General features: G+C 52.8%; 1 protein-coding gene and 1 long non-coding RNA gene across 2 annotated transcripts in view; both read right to left on the bottom strand.

The window, feature by feature from the left end:
• LOC134935525 (uncharacterized) overlaps window positions 1–16,989 on the bottom strand; it is a 115,209-nt gene extending 98,220 nt beyond the window's left edge. The window contains exon 1 of the long non-coding RNA XR_010180223.1: window positions 16,907–16,989. This is a non-coding gene — a long non-coding RNA (uncharacterized LOC134935525). The remainder of the gene's footprint in view (window positions 1–16,906) is intronic.
• A 2,481-nt stretch (window positions 16,990–19,470) lies between these two features.
• GPR151 (G protein-coupled receptor 151) lies at window positions 19,471–25,369 on the bottom strand. The gene has a single exon (XM_063928105.1). It carries the CDS (start codon window positions 25,322–25,324, stop codon window positions 24,038–24,040), a length of 1,287 nt encoding a protein of 428 aa, XP_063784175.1. The 5' UTR covers window positions 25,325–25,369; the 3' UTR covers window positions 19,471–24,037.
• Between the last annotated feature and the right edge of the window lie 1,638 nt (window positions 25,370–27,007).

Below are 27,007 nucleotides of genomic sequence, written 5' to 3'. Positions count from 1 at the left end.
CACGGTGGGGGTCACAGTGACAGAACACGGTGGGGGTCACAGTGACAGAACACGGGGGGGGTCACAGTGACAGAACACGGGGGGGGGTCACAGTGACAGAACACGGGGGGGGGGTGACACGGTGACAGAACACGGGGGGGTGACACGGTGACAGAACACGGGGGGGGTGACACGGTGACAGAAAACGGGGGGGGGGGGTGACACGGTGACAGAACACGGGGGGGGTGACACGGTGACAGAACACGGGGGGGAGGGGGTGACACGGTGACAGAACACGGGGGGGAGGGGTTGACACGGTGACAGAACACGGGGGGGTTTGGTACAGCGAGAGCTAAAGATCTCCCCCCCCAACCTAAAAACAGTCTGACGCCACTGTCCGCACACACAAATACACACACTCTCACATATATATATATTCCATAGACAAAAAACCTTACGGTTTCACATGTCCCATTAAGGCTTCTTAGACATGATCGAAATTTCAGAAACCTGTTGTAACTCTTCCACTCAAACTCCAAAAAGCAATGAAATTCCGATCATTAAGGCTGACGCCTTAATGGACGTGTTCCTTGCGCAATACAGATATGGTATGCCATCACAGCCTGTGGGTAAGTGCAGATTCAGCACTCTCACAGAGTGAGATTGCTGTCACTCACACAATGGTGGAGCTGCTAATTCACAGATTTGTGTGCTCATTGGAATACACACATGCAGTCTATGCAACTGAAGGTCTGAGCAGTTTTGTGGTGCTCCCATCCCACACAGTGCCCACAACCATCCCATTCGGTCACCACAACCATCCCACCTTGTTACAACATCCTTCTGACTCCATACATCCATCTCACATAGTATACACATTTAGCTCCCTCAAACATCTTGGTTAATTGCTAAAACTATAATACCCTATCTACGGTCTATGCATCTACACTTACTTCCCCTATACACCCCCATGCTGCCCTGTCTTCCCCAATCCCTACTGCTGTGTTCTCCCATCTGTGCTAGTCTGTACTAACTTATCTGCACCATCTGTCTTTCCCCACCTGTGCCTTGTCTGTACCACCGTTTCCTTCTCTGTGCTGCTCAGTGTTTCCTTCTTCAACGTCACTCTGCCTCCTTCAGTACATGGCACACTATTTTCTCTCCCATCTGCACCAGTTTTCTACCCATCCATGCCAGTGTTTTCAACCCATCTGCACCGCTCTGTCTCCCTTCCCATACTTGCTGCTTAATCTACCCCCTATCCACACCACTCTTACCCCATTCATGTAGCTGACATCCTGAAGGTAAATTTCGTGGATCATGTGCTCTTGGCAGGGGGATAACCGCTACAGCCCACCCCCCAGTGGTCTGGAAACGCCTCCGTTGTGCAGACCATGCCCTGCCAATGGCATGCTAACGCTGTTTGCACGCCCCCCTCCTTCCCCGCAACCACCTCTGCCTATCAATCAGGCAGGGTGATCGCAGCCAGTGAGATGCTGATAGCATCTCACTGGGCTCCTGGGGTACGCACGCACAGTGCGGCCATTGCACGTGCGCACCTCACAAACTAATTCAGACTGCGATTGCTGCTGCTGCGGTCTGAATTACCCCCTGTGTTTCTTTGTCCCCCCCATCAGTGCTGCTTAGTGTTCAACTCTATCCACACACTTCTGTTCCCCCATCCACACCGCTCTCCTCCCTCCAATCAACAACACTCTTACCTCTTCTGAGCAGCTTTGTCTTCCGCTCAGACCTTCAGTTGCATAGACTGCATGTGTGTATTCCAATGAGCACACAAATCTGTGAATTAGCAGCTCCACCATTGTGTGAGTGACAGCAATCTCACTCTGTGAGAGTGCTGAATCTGCACTTACCCACAGGCTGTGATGGCATACCATATCTGTATTGCGCAAGGAACACGTCCATTAAGGCGTCAGCCTTAATGATCGGAATTTCATTGCTTTTTGGAGTTTGAGTGGAAGAGTTACAACAGGTTTCTGAAATTTCGATCATGTCTAAGAAGCCTTAATGGGACATGTGAAACCGTAAGGTTTTTTGTCTATGGAATTTCATCGCTTTTTTTAAATTTATTCTTTTTATTCAGAAATGTAAAATTTCACTGTAAGAATAAACATTTGATTTTTTAAATGTTTAATGAAAATGTTCGTATAACATCACTGTTCTGTGCAAAATTATTTTATTAACCAAACCGAATTGTTTAAGGTCCATACACACTTAACGATTTAATGAGCAACGTCGCTCATTTTCCCCCTCTTTGAGCGATGTCGCTCGTTTTATCGTTAAGTGTGTATGCCGCCAGCGACGAACGATGCGCGGCCCCGCGGGTCGGCAACAATCGTCGCTGTCGGTAGGTCATGCATGAAGGATGTGGACTGTCGTCCACGACCTTCATGCAGGGCTGGCGGGGGCGTGACGTCACTGAGCGATATGAGCGGTCATATCGCTCAGCGTGTACAGTTGGCCGCCGGCCGGCCGGGGGAAACATTAGATGATGTCGCTCACAGAGCGACATCGTTTAATGTGTATGGGCCTTTAGACTTTGGTCAAAATATTTTGCTGCCTTTGCAGCTGATGCAGGGAGGGGGGTAGGCGGCAGCAGCCTGTGACTGAGGCTGGAGGTAGGCGTGAAATGCATTGCTTGTACGTGTGAGTGCGTGGTGTCAGGTGCTGCGCGTGTATATGTGTGTGTGTCAGGTGCTGCCTGTGTATCAGCTCCTGTGTGTGTGTGTATGTGTGTCAGGTGCTGCGTGTATATAGGAGTGTGTCTGATGGTGCGTGTGTATGCGTCAGCTGCCGCACGTGTATGTGTGTCAGGTGTTGCGGGTGTATATGTGTGTGAGTATCAGGTGCTCCGCGTGTGTACAAGGGTAGGTCTGGTGCTGTGCATGAATACGTATGTCTGTGTCAGGTGCTGCGCGTGTACATGTGTGCATCAGGTGCTGCGCGTGTACATGAGTGTGCATTAGGTGCTGCGCGTGTACATGAGTGTGCGTCGGGTGCTGCGTGTGTACATGAGTGTGCATTAGGTGCTGCGCGTGTACATGAGTGTGCGTCAGGTGCTGCGTGTGTACATGAGTGTGCGTCAGGTGCTGCGCGTGTACATGTGTGTGCGTCAGGTACTACACGTGTCTATGTGTGTGTGAGTAAGGTGCTGCATGTGTATGTGTGTGTCTGATGGTGTGCGTGTATATGTATGTGTCAGGTGCTGCGTGTATATGCATGTGTCAGGTGCTGCATGTTTATTTAATTGTGTCTGATGCTACGTGTGTGTGTCAGGTGCCGCCTGTGTATATGTGTGTGTGTCAGGTGTTGCGCGTGTATGTGTGGGTCAGGTGCTGCATGTTTATTTTATTGTGTCTGATGCTACGTGTGTGTGTGTCAGGTGCCGCACGTGTATGTGTGTGTCAGGTTGCGCGTGTATGTGTATGTCAAGTGCCGTTCCCCTTCTTCCCATCCCAGCTCTCTCTGTAGAATACAGCTCTGCACCCAGAGAGAGGGAAAGACTAGGGGGCTGATCACTGCACTGCTCACTTTTTGGTCATGAGTTCGGCCTCCTGTTTCTTCCAGTGCTGTGTTCCTGCAGCCCAGCCCTCCCTGTTGTGCCAGAGAATCAGCCCTTCCTTCCCCTGCCAGAGAGAGAGAGCCAGAGACACTCTTCCCGTAGCTGGCTTACCCCCAGTACTTCAGCACTGGCCATGCGGCAGTCAACAAAGGAGACCAGCAGGGGGTTCTGGCAGCATCAGCTGTGGCCGCAGCTGGATCGGGGAGGCCTGTAGTGTCTGAGGTGGGCAGCACTTCCTCCGCCGCTGTCACCTTCCCCTGCCGGAGAGAAAGCCAGAGACATACCCTTCCCGCAGCTGGGCTACCCCTAGTACCTCAGCGCTGGCCAGGCGGAAGTCTATGGAGGGGACCGGCAGGGGTTTCAGGCCACAGCAGCAGCGGCCGCAGCCAGATCAGGGAGGCCTGCAGGGTCAGAGCTGGGCAGCACTTCTACCAACACTGTCACCTCTGTGCTGGGCATGTACACCAGTCCGTACGGACGGAGGTGTCCACAACAGGCAGCAGTATAATGAGTCAGACAAACTCATTACACGCCGCCCACTGCTGCGCCGCATGCACTCGATGGAGGAAGCCTAGATGCGGTCCCCAGCTGCAGCGAGGGAGAAGGGTGATCACATCACCCTTCAACCCGGCACCTCATAATCGGCTGGGGATCTGCAGTAGCTTCATCTCTCTCTTCCTCTCTGACAGCACAGCAGCCCCTCTGGGTCCCATGTAGCTCTGCCCCCCTGCTCAGAGTTCACTCGGCCTCTCCTGATTAAAAAGAAAATAAGAGACTGACCTGCTGCTCAGATGCGAGGAGGGGACGGGCGGTAGGTCCTCTGTGAGTACACTACACAGTCAAAATTAACTCTGACTCCTCACAACAGTGTGGACTGCGGGCGACGTCAGACGCCAATTTGGGTGTGCTTGCCGCACTACCTGCCCATCAAGCCCAATGTGGTGCCATGGTGCAGCCCCGCCCACTATACGGATTCCATTTTGTATTAGGAACCCTATAACAGCATTCTGACATCCCTCCCCATGATGCTGCCATCCATACACTGCCGCTCTCACACAACTGTACACTGCTGCTCTCATACATCCATACACTGCCGCTCTCATACATCCGTACAACCCCGCTCTCATACATCCGCACACTGCCGCACTCTTACAGCCGCACACTGCCGCACTCTTACAGCCGCACACCATTGCACTCTTACAGCCGCACACCATTGCACTCTTACAGCCGCACACCATCGCACTCTTACAGCCGCACACCATCGCACTCTTACAGCCGCACACCATCGCACTCATACAGCTGTACATTGCCGCTCTCATACATCCGCACACTGCCGCTCACATCTATACAAACATAGCCTTCATACATCTACACATCCAATCCCCGCGCAAGGGAACACTGAAATCACTATCACTTTTGCCCGGGGTGTGACCACAGCCAGCCACTACTCCGGCCACCTTCTTGTGACACCAAAATGCATCTTACCTATCATCAGGGTGGTGCTGCTGCTGGGGGTGGGTTGCTGCCTCAGTCTCCAGGTTGGTGCTGCGATTGGAGGGGGTACTGCTTCCCTGTGCTGCCACTGTCTCCCGGATCATCGTGCCGCTGGCTGAATTGCAGCTTGACGCTACTGCTGCCGGGAGTAACAGCTTCCTGGCTGTTGTTGCTGGTGGCTGCCTACTGCTCATTGCCACCGGAACACTGACCGGCTCGGCAGTGATGCTGGCGGAGGAGTAGTGGCGGTGGGGTGGGGGGGTGCCTGCTCCCTTCCCTCGAGCATGCTGCAGTGTACAAAAATAAATAATAAATAGAGAGCTTACCAGGGTGAGAGTCTGTATGGATCACAGTGATTACATGGGGCACAGCAAAAGGACACCTTGCTGTGAGGGGCTCTGCCCACACAGATTGCTGCACCCTCTCTGATGTCAGCCGCTGCCCTCTCGTTCTCTGGGCGGCTAGTTCCAGTGTGAAGTAGGAGAGGAAGAGAACACACAGGAGAGCAGCCCTGATATATAACAGAGGTGGAAGTTCTATAGGCAGCAGAGACGGAGACCAGCCAGCCAGTCTCCCAGTGCCCTGATCACTACACGCCTCCAGCACAGCATTACAGGAGGGTCCTATAGTGCTGCCCTGAGCTAACAGGTGTGTGTACCAAGTGTACCCCGTACAGTGTGCTGCGCCCTGGTGTCTCTGAGAGGGGTGAGGTCACCGTGCCGCTTTAGTATATGGCTTTTCCTTAGTACTGTACGTTACAGCCCTGCACTAGTGGTGGCAACTCTGCCCTATGTGAACCTGTGAGGTTATTTTCCTATTTACAGAATAACCGGGGAGAAGGCGGCCATATTGCGGCTCTCAAGTGAAGGCACTCTAATACACCCCCTGCTGGCGGCCACTGTGCAGGCGCAACAAATTGAAATGCCCGATCTCTAATGGGGCATATTTCTCTTAATTAAAAAAAACCTGTAACTTTCTGAAAAACCACAACCCCAAAAGGCACTTCACTGGGACATGCTCTATCTAATAAAACAAACCCCAAGTCATATATATATATATATATATATATATATATATATATATATACACACACACACACACACACACTCATGTATATACATGTATACACAAATACACGTATGTCCATGTTTATGTATGTATAATACATTGATAGAGTACATTATATTTATGAATTAATTGCTTCCCGATTCTGCAGCAGCATCATCAGCACCACCAGTGTTACTCACAGTCACTTCACACTGACTGCTGCACAACACATCACTTAATTTCCGGGCCGCCCGCCACCTGGTGAAGAGACATGGGAGATGAAGGACCAGCAGTGCCACGTTGAGCGGAAGTATTGTGAATTAGTTACCCACACACTCCTTGTGACACCTGCTCCCCGTCTGCCCTCCCACCCGCCGCCTGCCGTCCGGAACCCGCACTGACAAGTAAGTCTCAGCAGAATGTGTCTGCCGGCGGCTCCCAGTCCCCAGTGGTGTGGCGGCCGCGGCACACTAGGACTGAGAGACCGCAGCGGGAGGAAAGCACAGGTGGGCGGGAGGAGAGCATGGGCGGACATCACCAAGTCACATTGCAAGGTGACGCCAGTCCCCCCAGTGAGGCCGCCAACTAATGCACTCAGCATAGTATTAGCAGCAGGCAGAGGGGGGGCGGGCGCATCGGTGGTGGGAGGTACGGAAATGAGCTGCAGGCTAGGCTCCACCGATCACACACTCAGTGATCACTGTGCTACAGCAAGCGTGGCGTGCAGCGATGCTGGACATTAGGGAGTGCCTGTGCGCACCAGGCACCCCCTGTACGCACGCCAATGCGCTACCACCCCCCATATGCCACACTACATCACTATGCTATAGCCCTCCCATATGCTGCACTTCATAATTACACTATACCCCCCATACAACATACTACATCACCACACTACACTACTCACAATAAAATTAAAGCATCCCAGTTCCTCATTCTTAATGAGCTCACGTGAGTTCTCTTCCCAACGGAGCTCCAGACCAAGTAACAATGAAGACACCAGCAGCGTGTAGGGGCATGCCTGGTCCACTTGTCAGGAGAGAGCAGTCACTGGAGGGTAAGAAGGGGGCGGGGCCTAGTCCTACAGACGGGAGAGAGCACAGACAGGAGAGAGCAAGGTACAGGGGTACAAGGGGACGGCTGATGTGAAGAAGGGGGCGGGGCCTATTCTTACAGGCTTTCAAAATTCGATTTTTTTAAAAATTCGACATTTGACAAATTCGACTTTTCTGCAATGGTACAAATGCGGCAATTCGACAAAAGTATATTCAATTGAAGTTTGTAAATTCGACAACAGTGCTTTTAAACAGTAAATTCGTCATTTTCAATCCGCCACACTTTGCTGGCGGAATCTAATAAAAAAATGTAAAAACATGTTTTTTTTGCAGTTTTCTTTTTTGGTAATATCATATCTATTTATATTAGAAGGGATTAGGTACTTAGTTTGTCTTTTTTGGAGGCACAAGTATTATTTATATATTTTTTAAAAGATTATTATTATTTTTTAAATGGAATGTGAAAAACCCATAAAAAAAATTGCGTGGAGTCCCCCCTTAAAGCATAACCAGCCTCGGGCTCTTCGAGCCGGTCCTGGTTCTAAAAATCCGGGGGAAAAACGGACAGGGGATCCCACGTATTTTTAAAACCAGCACCAGGCTCTGCGCCTGGTGCAAAAAATACGGGGGACAAAAAGAGTAGGGGTCCTCCTTATTTTTTACACCAGCATCGGGCTCCACTAGCTGGACAGATAATGCCACAGCCGGGGGTCACTTTTATACAGTGCCCTGCGGCCGTGGCATTAAATATCCAACTAGTCACCCCTGGCCCGGGTACCCTGGGGGAGTGGGGACCCCTTCAATCAAGGGGTCCCCCCCCCCAGCCACCCAAGGGCCAGGGGTGAAGCCCGAGGCTGTCCCCCCCATAAAAGGGCTGCGGATGGGAGGCTGATAGCCTTGAGAAAATTGAAAGAATATTGTTTTTTCCAGTAGTACTACAAGTCCCAGCAAGCCTCCCCCCGCAAGCGGGTACTTTGAGAACCACAAGTACCAGCATGCTGGAGAAAAACGGGCCCGCTGGTACCTGTAGTTCTACTGGGAAAAAAATACCCAAATAAAAACAGGACACAGACACCGTGAAAGTATAACTTTATTTCACACCTGCCGACACACACATACTTACCTATGTTGACACGAAGCAGTCGGTCCTCTTCTCCAAGTAGAATCCACGGGTAACTGTAAATAAAAGATAAATTATACTCACCTGATCCAGGTTCCAGATTAAATCCACGTACTTGGCAAAACAACAAACCGAACACACGGACCAGACGGACTGAAAGGGGTCCCATGTCCACGAATGCAGACATCCGAATCTCGCGAGAATCCGACAGCGGGATGACAACGTTCGGGCGCGCTCGGGTTAGCTGAGCGAGGCAGGAAGGTTCGAACCTGCCTCGGACCCGTGTAAAATGGGTGAAGTTCGGGGGGTTCGGATTCCGACGAACCGAACCCACTCATCACTAGTATGTACGTGTGCGTCAGGTGCCGTGCGTGCACGTACGTGTGTGTCAGGTGCCGCGCGTGTACGTACGTGTGTCAGGTGTCGTGCGTGTACGTGTGTGTGTGTCAGGTGGCGCGTACCTACATGTGTATGTCAGGTGCTGTGCATGTGTGTACGTACACGCGTGTATGTGTCAGGTGCCGCACGTGTACGTGTGTGTGTGCCAGGAGCCGCGCATGTCCATGTGTGTGGGTGTCAGGAACCGCGCGTGTACGTACATATATGTGTATGTGTGTGTGTCAGGAGCCGCGCGTGTACGTACATGTGTGTATGTGTGTCAGGAGCCACGCGTGTGCATACGTGTGTGTGTTTCAGGTGCCACACGTGTATGTACGTGTGTGTGTGTGTGTCAGGTGCCGCGCGTGTACGTACGTATGTGTGTGCCTGGAGCCGCGCGTGTACATACATGTGTGTGTGTGTGTCTCAGGTGCTGCACGTGTATATGTGTGTATCTCAGGGGCTTCATTTGTATGCGTCAGCTGCCACGTGGGTGTCAGGTGTTGAGAGTGTATGTGTTTGTGTCAGGTGTCGCATCTGCATGTGTGCGACTGTCAGGTGCTGCGCGTGTATGTGTGTGTCAGGTGCTGCATGTATATATGTGTGTGTTAGGTGCTGTTCATGTATGTGGGAGTGGCAGGTGCTGCATGTGTATATATGTGTGAGTAGCAGGTGCTGCGTGTGTATATGATTGTGTGTCAGGTGCTGTGCGTGCGTGCGTTAAATGCCACATGTATATATGTGTCAGGTGCTGCCTGTGTGTGTGTCAGGTGCTGCATGTCTGTATGTGTGTGGGTGTGTCAGGTGCTGCATGTCTGTGTGTGTGGGTGTGTCAGGTGCTGCATGTCTGTGTGTGTGTGTGTGTGTGTGTCTTTCAGGTGCTGCATGTGTGTGCCAGGTGCTGCATGTCTGCGTGTGTCAGGCGCTGCATGTCTGTGTGTCAGGTGCTGCGTGTCTGCGTGTGTGTGTCAAATGCTGCGTGTGTGTCAGGTGCTGCGTGTCTTTGTGTGTGCGTGTCTGTCAGGTGCTGCATGTGTGTGTCAGGCGCTGCATGTCTGCGTGTGTGTGTGTCAGGTGCTGCGTGTCTGTGTGTCAGGTGCTGCGTGTGTGTGTGTGTCAGGTGCTGCGTGTGTGTGTGTCAGGTGCTGTGTGTGTGTGTCAGGTGCTGCGTGTGTGTGTGTGTGTCAGGTGCTGCGTGTCTGCGTGTGTGTCAGGTGCTGCGTGTGTGCGTGTGTGTGTGTCAGGTGCTGCGTGTGTGCGTGTGTGTGTGTCAGGTGCTGCGTGTGTGTGTGTCAGGTGCTGCGTGTGTGCGTGTGTGTGTGTCAGGTGCTGCGTGTGTGTCAGGTGCACATCCCAGTTCCTCATTCTTAATGAGCTCACGTGAGTTCTCTCCCCAACGGAGCTCCAGACCAAGTAACAATGAAGACACCAGCAGCGTGTAGGGGGCAGGCCTGGTCCACTTGTCAGGAGAGAGCAGTCACTGGAGGGTAAGAAGGTGGCGGGGCCTAGTCCTACAGACGGGAGAGAACACAGACAGGAGAGAGCAAGGTACAGGGGTAGAAGGGGACGGCTGATGTGAAGAAGGGGGCGGGGCCTATTCTTACAGGCTTTCAAAATTCGACTTTTTAAAATTCGTCATTTGACAAATTCGACTTTTCTGCAATGGTACAAATGCAGCAATTCGACAAAAGTATATTCAATTGAAGTTTGCAAATTCGACAACAGTGCTTTTAAACAGTAAATTCGTCATTTTCAATCCGTCACACTTTGCAGGCGGAATCTAATAAATAAAAGTTGTTGTTTTTTTGGTAATAGCATATCTATATTAGAAGGGATTAGGTACTTGGTTTGTCTTTTTTGGAGGCACAAGTATTATTTATATATTTTTTAAAAGATTATTTTTTTTTTAAATGGAATGTAAAAAACCCGAAAAAAAAAATTGCGTGGGGTCCCCCCTCCAAAGCATAACCAGCCTCGGGCTCTTCGAGCCGGTCCTGGTTCTAAAAATCCGGGGGAAAAACGGACAGGGGATCCCCCGTATTTTTAAAACCAGCACCGGGCTCTGCGCCTGGTGCTGGTGCAAAAAATACGGGGGACAAAAAGAGTAGGGGACCCCCGTATTTTTTACACCAGCATCGGGCTCCACTAGCTGGACAGATAATGCCACAGCCGGGGGTCACTTTTATACAGTGCCCTGCGGCCGTGGCATTAAATATCCAACTAGTCACCCCTGGCCGGGGTACCCTGGGGGAGTGGGGACCCCTTCAATCAAGGGGTCCCCCCCCCCCCAGCCACCCAAGGGCCAAGGGTGAAGCCCGAGGCTGTCCCCCCCATCCAAGGGCTGCGGATGGGAGGCTGATAGCCTTGAGAAAATTGAAAGAATATTGTTTTTTCCAGTAGTACTACAAGTCCCAGCAAGCCTCCCCCGCAAGCTGGTACTTTGAGAACCACAAGTACCAGCATGCGGGAGAAAAACGGGCCCGCTGGTACCTGTAGTTCTACTGGAAAAAAAATACCCAAATAAAAACAGGACACAGACACCGTGAAAGTATAACTTTATTTCACACCTGCCGACACACACATACTTACCTATGTTGACACGAAGCAGTCGGTCCTCTTCAAGTAGAATCCACGGGTACCTGAAAATAAAAGATAATTATACTCACCTGATCCAGGTTCCAGATTAAATCCACGTACTTGGCAAAACAACAAACCGAACACCCGGACCAGACGGACTGAAAGGGGTCCCATGTTTACACATGGGACCCCTTTCCACGAATGCAGACATCCGAATCTCGTGAGAATCCGACAGCGGGATGATGACGTTCGGGCGCGCTTGGGTTAGCCGAGCAAGGCGGGAAGGTTCGAACCTGCCTCGTGTAAAAGGGGTGAAGTTCGGGGGGTCCGGATTCCGACGAACCGAACCCACTCATCACTAGTATGTGCGTGTCAGGCGCTGCGTGTGAGTGTGTTAGGCGCTGCGTGTGAGTGTGTGTGCGTGTCAGGCGCTGCCTGTGAGTGCGCGTGTGTGTCAGGCGCTGCGTGTGAGTGCGCGTGTCTGTCAGGCGCTGCGTGTGAGTGCGTGTGCGCATGTCTGTCAGGTGCTGCGTGTGAGTGCGTGTGCGCGTGTCTGTCAGGTGCTGCGTGTGAGTGCGCGTGTCTGTCAGGCGCTGCGTGTGTCAGGCGCTGCGTGTCTGTGTCTGTCAGGCGCTGCGCGTCTGTGTGTGTCAGGCGCTGCGCGTCTGTGTGTGTGTCAGGCGCTGCGCGTCTGTGTGTGTGTGTCAGGCGCTGCGCGTCTGTGTCAGGTGCTGCGCGTCTGTGTGTGTGTGTGTGTGTCAGGTGCTGCGCGTCTGTGTGTGTGTGTCAGGTGCTGCGTGCCTGTGTGTGTCAAGCGCTGCGCGTCTGTGTGTGTCAGGCGCTGCACGTCTGTGTGTGTGTGTCAGGTGCTGCGTGTGAGTGTGTGCGTGTGTCAGGTCCGTGTGAGTGTCATGTGCTGCGTCTGTGTGTGTGTGTCAGGTGCTGCCTGTGTGTGTGTGTGTCAGGTGCTGCATGTCTGTATGTGTGTGGGTGTGTCAAGTGCTGCATATTTGTGTGTGTGTGTGTCAGGTGCTGCATGTCTGTGTGTGTGTCTGTCAGGTGCTGCATGTCAGGCGCTGCATGTCTGCGTGTGTGTATGTGTCAGGCGCTGCATGTCTGAATGTCAGGTGCTGTGTGTGTGTGTGTGTGTGTGTGTGTCAGTCAGGTGCTGCGTGTGTGTGTGTCAGGTGCTGCATGTCAAGTGCTGCGTGTCTGCGTGTGTCAGGTGCTGCGTGTCTGCGTGTGCCAGGTGCTGCATGTCTGCGTGTGTCAGGTGCTGCGTGTGTGTGTCAGGTGCTGCATGTGTGTGTGTGTGTGTGTAAGGTGCTGCGTGTGAGTATGTCAGGTGCTGCGTGTGAGTGCATGTGTCAGGTGCGTGAGTGTGTGTGTCAGGTGCTGCGTGTGTGTGTCAGGTGCTGCGTGTGTGTGTCAGGTGCTGCGTGTGTGTGTCAGGTGCTGCGTGTGTGTGTGTGTCAGGTGCTGCGTCTGTGTGTGTCAGGCGCTGCGCGTCTGTGTGTGTCAGGCGCTGCGCGTCTGTGTGTGTCAGGCGCTGCGCGTCTGTGTGTGTCAGGCGCTGCGCGTCTGTGTGTGTCAGGCGCTGCGCGTCTGTGTGTGTCAGGCGCTGCGCGTCTGTGTGTGTCAGGCGCTGCGCGTCTGTGTGTGTCAGGCGCTGCGCGTCTGTGTGTGTCAGGCGCTGCGCGTCTGTGTGTGTCAGGCGCTGCGCGTCTGTGTGTCAGGCGCTGCGCGACTGTGTGTGTCAGGCGCTGCGTGTGAATGTGTGCGTGTGTGTCAGGTCCGTGTGAGTGTCAGGTGATGAGTCTGGGGACGGCGGGGAGGGATGGACGGACACAGCAGGGAGGGCGGGGGGGATGGACGGACACAGCAGGGAGGGCGGCGGGGGGGATGGACGGACACAGCAGGGAGGGCGGCGGGGGGGATGGACGGACACAGCAGGGAGGGCGGGGGGGGATGGACGGACACAGCAGGGAGGGCGGGGGGGATGGGAGGGCAGGGGGGGATGGACGGACACAGCAGGGAGGGCGGGGGGGATGGACGGACACAGCAGGGAGGGCGGGGGGGATGGACGGACACAGCAGGGAGGGCGGGGGGGGATGGACGGACACAGCAGGGAGGGCGGGGGGGATGGGCGGACACAGCAGGGAGGGCGGGGGGGATGGGCGGACACAGCAGGGAGGGCGGGGGGGATGGGCGGACACAGCAGGGAGGGCGGGGGGGGATGGACGGACACAGCAGGGAGGGCGGGGGGGATGGACGGACACAGCAGGGAGGGCGGGGGGGATGGACGGACACAGCAGGGAGGGCGGGGGGGATGGACGGACACAGCAGGGAGGGCGGGGGAGGATGGACGGACACAGCAGGGAGGGCGGGGGGGATGGACGGACACAGCAGGGAGAGCGGGGGGGGATGGACGGACTCAGCAGGGAGGGCGGGGGGGGGGATGGACGGACACAGCAGGGAGGGCGGGGGGGGGGATGGACGGACACAGCAGGGAGGGCGGGGGGGGTGGACGGACACAGCAGGGAGGGCGGGGGGGATGGACGGACACAGCAGGGAGGGCGGGGGGGGTGGACGGACACAGCAGGGAGGGCGGGGGGGGTGGACGGAAACAGCAGGGAGGGCGGGGGGGGGGTGGACGGACACAGCAGGGAGGGCGGGAGGGGATGGACGGACACAGCAGGGAGGGCGGGGGGGATGGACGGACACAGCAGGGAGGGCGGGGGGGGGGGATGGACGGACACAGCAGGGAGGGCGGGGGGGATGGACGGACACAGCAGGGAAGGCGGGGGGATGGACGGATACAGCAGGGAGGGCGGGGGGGTGGACGGATACAGCAGGGAGGGCGGGGGGGTGGACGGACACAGCAGGGATATGGACGGACACAGCAGGGAGGGCGGGGGGGATGGACGGACACAGCAGGGAGGGCGGGGGGGATGGACGGACACAGCAGGGAGGGCGGGGGGGGGGTGGACGGACACAGCAGGGAGGGCGGGGATGGACGGACACAGCAGGGAGGGCGGGGGGGGGGTGGACAGACACAGCAGGGATATGGACGGACACAGCAGGGAGGGCGGGGGGGATGGACGGACACAGCAGGGAGGGCGGGGGGGGGTGGACGGACACAGCAGGGAGGGCGGGGGGGATGGACGGACACAGCAGGGAGGGCGGGGGGGGGATGGACGGACACAGCAGGGAGGGCGGGGGGGGGTGGACGGACACAGCAGGGAGGGCGGGGGGATGGGCGTACACAGCAGGGAGGGCGGGGGGGATGGGCGTACACAGCAGGGAGGGCGGGGGGGGGATGGGCGGACACAGCAGGGAGGGCGGGGGGGGTGGGCGGACACAGCAGGGAGGGCGGGGGGGTGGGCGTACACAGCAGGGAGGGCGGGGGGATGGGCGGACACAGCAGGGAGGGCGGGGGGGGGATGGGCGGACACAGCAGGGTGGGCGGGGGGGTGGGCGTACACAGCAGGGAGGGCGGGGGGGGTGGGAGTACACAGCAGGGAGGGCGGGGGGATGGGCGTACACAGCAGGGAGGGCGGGGGGGATGGGCGGACACAGCAGGGAGGGCGGGGGGGTGGGCGTACACAGCAGGGAGGGCGGGGGGGTGGGCGTACACAGCAGGGAGGGCGGGGGGGATGGGCGTAGACAGCAGGGAGGGCGGGGGGGATGGGCGTAGACAGCAGGGAGGGCGGGGGGGATGGGCGTAGACAGCAGGGAGGGCGGGGGGGATGGGCGGACACAGCAGGGAGGGCGGGGGGGGATGGGCGGACACAGCAGGGTGGGCGGGGGGGGTGGGCGTACACAGCAGGGAGGGCGGGGGGGGGTGGGAGTACACAGCAGGGAGGGCGGGGGGATGGGCGTACACAGCAGGGAGGGCGGGGGGGATGGGCGTACACAGCAGGGAGGGCGGGGGGGGGGGGGGCGTACACAGCAGGGAAGGCGGGGGGGATGGGCGTAGACAGCAGGGAGGGCGGGGGGGGATGGGCGTAGACAGCAGGGAGGGCGGGGGGGGATGGGCGTAGACAGCAGGGAGGGCGGGGGGGATGGGCGTAGACAGCAGGGAGGGCGGGGGGGGATGGGCGTAGACAGCAGGGAGGGCGGGGGGGGGTGGGCGTAGACAGCAGGGAGGGCGGGGGGGGATGGGCGTAGACAGCAGGGAGGGCGGGGGGGGATGGGCGTAGACAGCAGGGAGGGCGGGGGGGGATGGGCGTAGACAGCAGGGAGGGCGGGGGGGATGGGCGTAGACAGCAGGGAGGGCGGGGGGGATGGGCGTAGACAGCAGGGAGGGCGGGGGGGGGATGGGCGTAGACAGCAGGGAGGGCGGGGGGGATGGGCGTAGACAGCAGGGAGGGCGGGGGGGGATGGGCGTAGACAGCAGGGAGGGCGTAGACAGCAGGGAGGGCGTAGACAGCAGGGAGGGCGGGGGGGGATGGGCGTAGACAGCAGGGAGGGCGGGGGGGGATGGGCGTAGACAGCAGGGAGGGCGGGGGGGGATGGGCGTAGACAGCAGGGAGGGCGGGGGACGGACACGGCAGGACGGACACAGCAGGCCGGATGGACACAGCAGGCCGGGCGGGCGGACACAGCAGGGCGGGCGGGCGGCCGGGCACAGCAGGGCGGGCACAGCATCGGAGGACGGACACAGCAGGCCGGGCGGGCAGGCGGGGGACGGACACAGCAGGGCAGCAGGGCGGCCGGGCGGGCGGGCGGACACAGCAGGGCGGGCGGACACAGCAGGGCGGCCGGGCGGGCGGACACAACAGGGCGGGAGAAGTATAAGAAAAATAAGAAAGGATGGCATACATCCTGCCGACGCTCCCGCTGAGTTAAGTGGGCCCGGCTTCCTCCGAGCTGCGGCTATCTCCTCCCGCTGACACTCCTGAAGGGGACCCGGCTTCTGCTCCGTCGTTCTCCTCCCCCAGTAAGGCTCCCTCCATCGCTCACGTCCCGCGATCTCCTCCGGGTCTTGTAGAGGCTCCCTCCTTCTCGTCCTCCCGCCGCCTGCAGCTGTCCTCGTCATGCACGAGACACTGCTTCCCGCGCTCTCCTCGTGCACAACTTGACAAGCTCATCTATGTTCACCCCCTGCTGGCGGCCACTGCGCAGGCGCAACAAATTGAAAAGCCCTGTCTTTATAATGGGGCATATTTTACTTAATTAAAAAAAAACTATAACTTTTTGAAAAAACCACAACCCCAAAAGGCACTACACTGGGACATACTCTATCTAATAAAACAAACCCCAAGTCTTAATTTGTCCTCTATCCTGAGTTATGCCTTCCCAAAAAAATCCTCATTCACTCTATAGGAAAACCATGTCAAAAAGCCACAGAGGGAGTGGCAGAAAAAAACTGACAGTTGGAACTTTAGCTTACTCTCAATTCCTCATTTTTTATTATTTTGCCCTGAAATTTGGCATGCACCAGCGGGTGACGATTCTACACGTCCATGCCAAATTTCAGCTCGGTACGTCCAATCAGTTTTGAGGTGTAGCCCCTCAAACACCATGCCCCCATCTCAGAAGTTCCCTATGGGAGAATTCCGTTTGTTCGATTCAGCCTTAATATAAGGGCACGACCGTGCCCTTATAATATATATACACACACACACACACACACACACTTTCTCTCACTCACTTTTCCCATTAACTTACTGATCTGGCTGGCAGTGGCAGGAAGGATGGATCTGCAGCAGTCTGGCTCTTGTCCCGTGTAGCTCCGCCCCCTGATGGCCCGTGTAGCCCCGCCCCTTCATCGGCACGTAGCCTCGCCCCCTTTTCGGCTGAACACAGCCGTTGTCACTGGGGAGTCTGGAGGCGGGAGGAGGAGGCTGCTACAACGCAGCAGCAGCAGCAGGGGAGAGAGGCGCCGCTGGCAGCTTGGAGGTACTGCAATGCCGAGCAATGACAAGCAGCTCAGCTGGTCGGGCCGCTTGTCATTGCTTGCTGGTGGGAGGCAGTGGGCCGGGCAGGATCAGTTCGCGGGCCGCATCCGGCCCGCGGGCCGTATTTTGCCCACCCCTAGTTTATGCTAACATAGTTAGATCACCTGATGTCTTTGACATAGACACTTTCGCCTCCAGACCCTATTTGCTCAATTGTGCCTACTATAGCTGACTGTGTTTTATGCTATCCCTTTAGAACAAACTCGCACCCCAAATTCTGTTGTACCCACGTACTGTTACTGGGCCATACCCCAGGTTGTAGTAAGAGAATCTGGGCATATGAGTACGGGTGATAGGAGGGCCTGGGCACTGCTGGCATGCAGTGTTATAATGCTGCTATACCCACCTACTGTTACTGGACCATGCCCCCAGGTTGTAGTAAGAGAGTTTAGGCATATGAGTAAGGGTGATAGGAGGGCGTGGGCATTGCTGGCATGCAGTGTTATAATGCTACTATACCCACGTACTGTTACTGGGCCAGGCCCCCAGGTTGTAGTAAGAGAATCTGGGCATATGAGTACGGGTGATAGGAGGGTCTGGGCATTGCTGGCATGCAGTGTTATAATGCTGCTATACCCACGTACTGTTACTGGACAAAGCTGTATAACACCCCAAATAAGATCATGATGCGTCGGCATTAACAAACTCTCCCTTGACTTTGAATTTTGCAAATGAACCTACAGTGAACGCTATAGCAAAACCATTGCAGCACTTGCACAGTGTGACTTATACACATCCACAGTGGCAGAGAATCGTTACACTGGCTCTCCCAGTGTAAGCATCCAACTGCGGCCCCCAAACAGGTGCCGCCCCTAGGCACGTGCCTCTCGTGCCTAATGGAAAATTCGCCATAGGCTGTCTGTTCCTTATAGTACATTTTCCCAAGATCATCCTGGTTTATGACAAAAAATCCTGAATCATTCTTAGGGTGGTATGCTGGCCCTTATCTGGGGTTTTGTTTTGCCTGCCTCAGGCAGATGAAACCATATCTACGATAATCAGCCTTTTTTTTCCTGATCGTGAAAACACACAAGTCCGCAACTTTTTGAGGATCATATGTGTTTTCACACAGAAATTGATAATTTTTCAGACTGAAAAAACAGGGGCTAAACAAAAAATTGTCGATAATAAGAAAAAAAATTAAAGAAAACCACCCCATTTTTCGTTGAAGAAACATTTTTGGGTCTAATTGAATACCCCCCTTATTCCCTCTGAATTAGTGTGACTATGACTTTAAGGGGGATTCAATTGATATCACCACTCGATCTCCCGTCTAAAGTAATGGGAGATTGAAGGGGCAATATTCAAGTGATGCCCATTATTGCGCCCATTTGTGTCGGGTTTAGCCGCGTGAAGCAAATAAACTCAACAAAACTAATGGGCATGATCACAAAAAGTGCCGTTTGGGTGCATAAATGGGTAACTTTTCATACATTTCAGCTCGCCAGCATGGGGGGTTGTGAACTGAAAAGTGTCTCCCCAACGGAGCAAAATTGAATTGCTCCATTGGGCATCATCTAGTGGTATCTCCAATACCTGCTGCGATCCCACCATTCCTGCAGCAGCTGGATACATCCCCCAATGCTGCCCAATTTACTAATATCCAGAAGGCGATGCATTCCCGATATTGCCTCAGCCCATTGTAGCCTATGGGTTACATATCATAATTGTAGCTGGCAGAGGGTTCCCCTGGAACCCTCCTTGGAAGTCCCTGCTGTGCATGTGTGAATCGGACTGACCGCGTATGCGCAGCACCCCCGGCAGCCATCACAGCACATGCCAGGGACGTGCTCCATGTCCTGCATGTGCTGGATAATACATCCAGCCGGTAGGATCACATATTGCAATGTGATACTGGGCGGTAAGATCCCGCCTATATCGCATTCAATATGTGATCCGTGATAAATGGACCTCTTGGTGAATTTTGGCGATTAAAGGTAACATTAAGGAATTTGAGCAAACTTTACATCGGTTACTTGTTCCGCTTTTCGAGTTTTTTTTTTTTTTTTTTTAATACAATGCTTACAGGACAATACAATAATAGACACAATTATACACAACCAAGTGCTTTCAGTGCTCCTATGGAGTAGCTGTCTGCAGGGGCAGATATAGGGGTGAGGACACCCCTATGCACAACAGTAATGGCTGCCCCTCGTCTGCCCAATTTTACTATTTTTATTGATTGGTTATAAGCCTTCATTTGATGATAGTCAATTTAATAGAATAAAAAAAAGTGACTTTTTTAAAAATTTTAATTATGTATACTGTACATATTTACTAAGCAGGGCAGTTTACAGGGGCAGTATGTGCATGTGCTACCCATTTACACTCCACTCAAGATGGCATATTGTACAGTACAGTGGAAATATTTTGCAGTTACTGATACTTGTTGGGCTGACAGTACCAGCGTAAGCATCCAACTGCAGCCACCAAACAGGTGCCGCCCCTAGGCACGTGCCTCTCATGCCTAATAGGAAATTCACCATAGGCTGTCTGTTCCTTATAGTATCAAATGCTAAAGATCTAAAAAAAATAGTGATTTATGTTACACGCAATGAATGGGAAAAGGTGATAACTTTATTTGTTTCTAGACATCTTTACTAAAACATAAAGTAACAATACCATTTAAAATTAAATATAAGTTCTCTTTAGTAATCTGTTATAAAAATCAGGAAACCTATTACAAATCCTACTGCGCATAAGTCTGTTTAAATTGGTCATTTGGCACAAGCTGTAAATGCTAAAATAATTTTAAATTCTCAAGGAGTATCTGACAATTTGAAATGTGTCACAATGACTACATCCTGGCATTTTGTTTAGTTTATCATTTATGTAGTACAGTCATAAGATACTTTGGGAAGTGTTGTATGATAACATATCATTTACACATTGCCTAAATTACAGGCAATGACTTTATAGAATTGTTTCTTTGTTTTGTTATATGCAGACAGAGGATTAAAGTGAATGGCTTAAATAAGTGGTTCCCAAATGTGTGCCTAGGCACCCTGGGGTGCCTCAGGACACAAGCAGGGGTGCCTTGGATTGGTGGTCCAGGACCATTTCAAACTATTTTATGGTCAAAGTAATAGACAACTAGAATCTAATATTGTTCCGCACCACACTAAAGAAACGAAGGATGACACATAATCATAATTTACTTACTGTTTTCTAAAATTCTCAATAAGAAACTTTTGGCCTAAGGGTGCCGTTAAAAAATTCTGATACTCTAGGGCGCCATGATTAAAAAAAGTTTGAGAACCACTGGCTTAAATAGTTCTAGAGTGACCTTCATTAAGACCTATATGCCTAGTGCATTTAATCTGTACATACAATAGACCTCTTAAATGCAGAGCTGTCTGTATCCCCGTGGATCTTAATGAGGAACTAGAACTCTGTGAACTCCTCACCTAAATCCTCAGTCTAGTTACTTGGAGCAGCACATTTGCTGCATACACAGAAGATGCTGCATAAACAGCAAGCAAACGTATTGTAGATATGTATGTACTAGCTATAATTGAGTTTCGGGAAGAGCTCTTATTTCTAGACAGCCACGGTGTGTCATCCACCTTGCAGTGAGGTAAGGACATTAAAGAAGTATTTGAGAAAACACAACCATTCTAACAACTAGGGTAAAGTAATACCACAGTTCACCTATACTAAAACAATGTTTAAAAAAAATACATATATAACAGAATGACCTGTACTTCCTCACAAATACAATCCTGTCTGTTGTATGTTGTTGCCATTCCATAGCTGATTGGTATGACTTGTAATAGACCACATACCATGGAGCCATGGTTTTTACCTCAACCCTGAAGTTTTCCCAACAGCTCATGTTTGGAGGATTGCTGTCTGTGGAAGCAGATGGTATAATTACTGACCCAACTCACTCGGTGCATGATTAAAAAAGTCCACAACATGACCTCTCTGTAATACAGCACATACATCTCCTCATCATTATAAAGCACATACATTCCCCTCTGTTATACAGTACATATATCCCCTCTCCGTTATACAGCACATATATCCCCTCTCCGTTATACAGAACATACAGCCCCTTTCCCTTACACAGCACATACATCTCCTCCTCATTATACAGCACATACATTCCCCTCTCTGTTATACAGCACATACATTCATATCCCCTCTCCGTTATACAGAACATACAGCCCCTTTCCCTTATACAGCACATACATCTCCTCATTATACAGCACATACATTCCCCTCTCTGTTATACAGCACATACATTCATATACCCTCTCTGTAATACAACACATACATCTCCTCATCATTATACAGCAAATACATTCATATCCCCTCTCCGTTATACAGAACATACAGCCCCTTTCCCTTATACAGCACATATATCTCCTCCTCATTATACAGCACATACATTCCCCTCTCTGTTATACAGTACATATATCCCCTCCTTATACAGCACATATATCCCCTCTCCGTTATACAGAACATACAGCCCCTTTCCCTTATACAGCACATACATCTCCTCCTCATTATACAGCACATACATTCCCCTCTCTGTTATACAGTACATATATCCCCTCCTTATACAGCACATATATCCCCTCTCCGTTATACAGAACATACAGCCCCTTTCCCTTATACAGCACATACATCTCCTCCTCATTATACAGCACATACATTCCCCTCTCTGTTATACAGTACATATATCCCCTCCTTATACAGCACATATATCCCCTCTCCGTTATACAGAACATACAGCCCCTTTCCCTTATACAGCACATATATCTCCTCCTCATTATACAGCACATACATTCCCCTCTCTGTTATACAGTACATATATCCCCTCCTTATACAGCACATATATCCCCTCTCCGTTATACAGAACATACAGCCCCTTTCCCTTATACAGCACATACATCTCCTCCTCATTATACAGCACATACATTCCCCTCTCTGTTATACAGTACATATATCCCCTCCTTATACAGCACATATATCCCCTCTCCGTTATACAGAACATACAGCCCCTTTCCCTTATACAGCACATACATCTCCTCCTCATTATACAGCACATACATTCCCCTCTCTGTTATACAGCACATACATTCATATCCCCTCTCTGTAATACAGCACATACATCTCATCATTATACAGCACATACATTCATATCCGCTCTCCGTTATACAGAACATACAGCCCCTTTCCCTTATACAGCACATATATCTCCTCCTCGTTATACAGCACATACTGTATATTCCCCTCTCCGTTATACAGTACATATATCCCCTCTCTGTTATACAGCACATACATCTCCTCCTCGTTATACAGCACATACATCTCCTCCTCATTATACAGCACATACATTCCCCTCTCTGTTATACAGCACATATATTCCCCTCTGTTATACAGAACATACATCTCCTCCTCATTACACAGCACATACATTCCCCTCTCTGTTATACAGCACATATATTCCCCTCTCTGTTATACAGTACATATATCCCCTCTCTGTTATACAGCACATACATCTCCTCCTCGTTATACAGCACATACATCTCCTCCTCATTATACAGCACATACATTCCCCTCTCTGTTATAAGCACATATATTCCCCTCTCTGTTATACAGCACATATATTCCCCTCTCTGTTATACAGAACATACATCTCCTCCTCGTTATATAGCACATACATCTCCTCCTCATTATACAGCACATACATTTCCCTCTCTGTTATACAGCACATATATTCCCCTCTCTGTTATACAGCACATATATCCCCTCTCCGTTATACAGAACATACATCTCCTCCTCGTTATACAGCACAAACTGTACATTCCCCTCTCCGTTATAAAGTACATATATCCCCTCTGTTATACAGCACATACATCCCCTCTCTTATACATACACTCGTTATACAGCACAACACAATCCCCCCTTATACGAACATACTCTCTTACACATACAGAACATACTCTCTTACAAATACCTCTCCATTATACAGAACATACTGTAGATTCTCATCTTCGTTATACAGAACATACATCTCTTCATTATACAGCACATATTGTACATTTCACTCTGTTATATAGCACATACATCTCCTCCATTATACTGCACATACATCCTTTCTCCTTACATATACCCCCCATCCCCTCCATTATGCAATGAGTGCATTCCCCGGTTATACAGCACATACACCCATCTCCATTATACAGCACATACATTCCCCTCTCTGTTAAACAGCACATACATCCCCTCGTAATTCAGCAGATAAATTCCGCTGTTATACAGCACATAAATCCCCCCCTCTTATACAAACATCCTCTCTCTGTTATAAAGCACATACATCCCCTCTCGTAAACATAAATCACCTCTCCATTATACAGAACATACTGTACATTCCCATCTTTGTTATGCAGCACATACATCCCTTCTATGTTATACAGCACATAAATCCCCCTTATACAAACATACACTTATACATACATCTCCTTCTATTATACAGAACATACTGTGCATTCCCCTCTCCGTTATACAGCACATACATCCCCTCTACGTTATACAGCACATACATTTTGGGGGCCTTTTTGTATCAAGACTTTTTCTTTTCTTTTTTATATCAGATTTTTGTTCTGCACATTGTATACATGTAGATGCGCCAGTGTCAGGTTCTCTATGGCCAGCACAATAGTGAAGCCTCCAGAATTAGCAAAGGTCACAGCAATCCAGAGCCTATGGATAATACCTGGACAAGTCTGGTGTTGGGAATGTGCTCATACAGGGCCAGGTGTTCATCGTGTCCTCCCCCGGACTGGTCCCTTCGCCTGGGGGAAGTAATAATTACGGCACATGCGGCCCATTACATGCTGATGCCTGATGGGTCAGAGGTGCCGGCAGCGTGCTCCTGGTGCTCCCATGGGATGGGGTCATTGCTGTTGTCGGGCGGCTGCGCTTCCCTTTCATGCCAGAACTGCTCCACATCTGGCAGGACCGGGTTCTCCTTACTGTCCTGGCTCCCGAACAGCTGCTGAGATGGTGACTGCTGCAGGAAGCCGTCCGGCTGCTGTCCGGGTTCAGGGTCCGGGGAGGAGGTGCTGGATCCTGGCAGGACCTCCGAGCTCTGCGCCCCCTGCTCCTGCACACCGGGCGATGCTGCCGCTTCAGGGGCCCGGGGCGATGTGACCCGCTGCCACACACCGGTGAGCCCTTCTTTAAATTCGTCGGACATGAGCAGCAGGATAAGGGGGCTGATGGCGGAGAGGGAGAACATGAGCACCTGGGCTGCAGCCTGCAATACTGGGGGAGGGGGCAGCGCCCCCGGGGGCTGGTGCCAGGTCCACAGCCAGGTCACCCACTCCGGCAGCCACAGGAGGGCAGAGGCGCCGCTGACGCCCAGTAGCGCCACTCTCAGCCTGCGGGAGCGGATCTGCTGGCGCAGGTTCTGCGTCTTGCTCCCCCGGCGCTGGCACTGGGCATGTGCCCTCCAGAAGTAGAGGGCGGCGGCGGAGAAGGGGGCGCAGTACACCAGGACCGGGTACACAGTCACATAGACCACTATCAGCTCCTGCGCCCGGGCCGGGACCTGCATCAGGCAGACCAGCGAGCCGCCCATGTGCTTGGTGCGGGTGAAGTACCACTCGGGCAGGGGCAGGATGGCAGCCAGCAGCCAGGTGCCCACCGTCGCCGCACACATCCCCAGCGGCCTGGGGGGCGCCTGCTGGGCAGGGTCACCGGCGGGCGTGGAGCAGGCTCGGGCTGCCATGGCCAGGGTGATGCTCTTGGCGGACATACAGCAGTGAGCGAACCAGTCCGCCGTCCTGCACACGAACCAGCCCAGGGGCACGGCGGAGCCGGAGTACGCGGCGGCTCGGAGCGGCACCGAGAACAGCAGCAGCAGCAGGTCCGACACGCTCAGGTTCAGGATCAGCGAGTGTGTGAGGGCGGGCGGCGTGACCCGCGCGGTGTGCAGGAGGGCGGCGATCACGCACAGGTTCCCCCCCAGCCCGCTCAGGCAGATCAGCAGCAGCGAGCTGGGCACTAGGAAGGTCCACTCCCCGAAGTCCAGAGGCCGCAGCCCCCCGGCGCCCAGGGTGAGCCCGGGCAGGGAGCTGTTCATGGTGCTGCTGCTGGCATTGGCGTGCGCCATCCCCGGAGCTGCTGCTGCCGCCTCACCACCTGTAGCTGCTGGTAGTGCTGGGGCATTTGGGAGCCTGACGGGGACCTCTCCCCATTATATACCTGCTGCTGCCGTGAGTGACAGCCCCCAGCCACGCCACACTGCACGCGTAATATTACCAAGTACGGAGCCTCTTACTACGGGATTTCCCTATCAGTGACTGAACTCCTGTCTGGGGGAATGCCCGTACTGTGGCAGCCAGAGCGGTGTCGGTGCCTGGTGCGCCTAGCAGATGCCTAGGCTATGGGTATGTGTACTCAGCAGCAAGTGTTCATGTCATGAGCTTTTACTACAAGCAGAGGCGTAACTAGGGTTTTTGGAGCCCAGGGCAAGATCAATAATGGCGCCCCCCCAAAAAAAAATAATAATAATAATAATAATTTTTTCTTAATAAAAATAATAAATTAATAAAATGATAATAAAAAAAAAATACAAAAGGAAAGTATGTGCAGACGCCACCGGTGTCACTGCATATAAAGATGTCAGGGTGTGTATGTATGTGTATGTAGGTGCAGTGGTCGAAGTTGAATTTTTGAAGGTGGAATGAAAGAGTGCAGATAGCAATTATGCTCCGGAAAAGGGGCGCCCGCGCTCCGGAAAAGGGGCGCGGTCACTCAAAAGGGGCGTGTCCTTCAATGTAGTAGGACCCCTTATACTATCTAGTACTGGTGCTCCTTTCACATTATAGCACACGGTATGAGCCGAAATTCACATTATAGCACACAGTATGGGCCGAAATTCACATTGCCCCACACGGCATGAGCCGAAATTCACATTATAGCACACAGTATGAGCCGAAATTCACATTACCCCACATGGTATGAGCCAAAATTCACATTATAGCACACGGTATGAGCCGAAATTCACATTATAGCACACGGTATGAGCCAAAATTCACATTACTCCACATGGTATGAGCCAAAATTCACATTTCCCCACATGGTATGAGCCGAAATTCACATTACAGCACACGGTATGAGTCGAAATTCACATTACAGCACACGGAATGAGCCAAAATTCACATTACCCCACATAGTATGAGCCGAAATTCACATTATAGCACACGGTATTAGCCAAAATTCATGTTACAGCACATGATATGAGCCAAAATTCCCATTATAGAGTTAGGGGATCCTACACCCAGAATTAACATGGCCTGTGGGGCACTATGATGAGGGGAGCCCACCCCCTTAATAGACTAATTGCAGAGTTTAGCAGCGGAAGGGCTGCAGCGGTTTCTCACCCCAAGCTGCGGCGCTTCTGCCACCTCCGACACTCCACATCTTCGGCACCACCCGGGATGCAGAGCACCGCACCGGGTATGCACCCTTTTCAGTGTGGTCTGCTGCGCTCCGAAGGGGTTCTTGTTTCATGCTGCAGGATCCCGATGTGCGCCTTCCTCCCCGCTGTTACTGTCACGGTAAGCATTAGTATCGTTTACCGCAGAGGCCATTTTCTGAGGCATATGTGTTAAACCTCAGGAACTGAGATGCCCTTCTCACCATACAGCTGTGTGGCCGAGCCGGGCGGGGGGACAGCCAGCAGCAGCATGCCGGATATCAGCAGCAGAGGGTGCGGGCTGTACATACTTGAGGCAGCTGGATATTCAACAGTGCTGAAAGCCTCCGGAGCCCGCACCCCCGGAGCTGCAGT

Source organism: Pseudophryne corroboree, chromosome 6 (genome assembly GCF_028390025.1).
Source record: "Pseudophryne corroboree isolate aPseCor3 chromosome 6, aPseCor3.hap2, whole genome shotgun sequence".
Classification (NCBI taxonomy): domain Eukaryota; kingdom Metazoa; phylum Chordata; class Amphibia; order Anura; family Myobatrachidae; genus Pseudophryne; species Pseudophryne corroboree.
This window is presented reverse-complemented; position numbering and strand designations above follow the sequence as displayed.

Excerpts from the sequence above, each read along its gene's own strand:
- GPR151 (XM_063928105.1), bottom strand. The coding sequence starts at position 25,324 with ATGGCGCACGCCAATGCCAGCAGCAGCACCATGAACAGCTCCCTGCCC.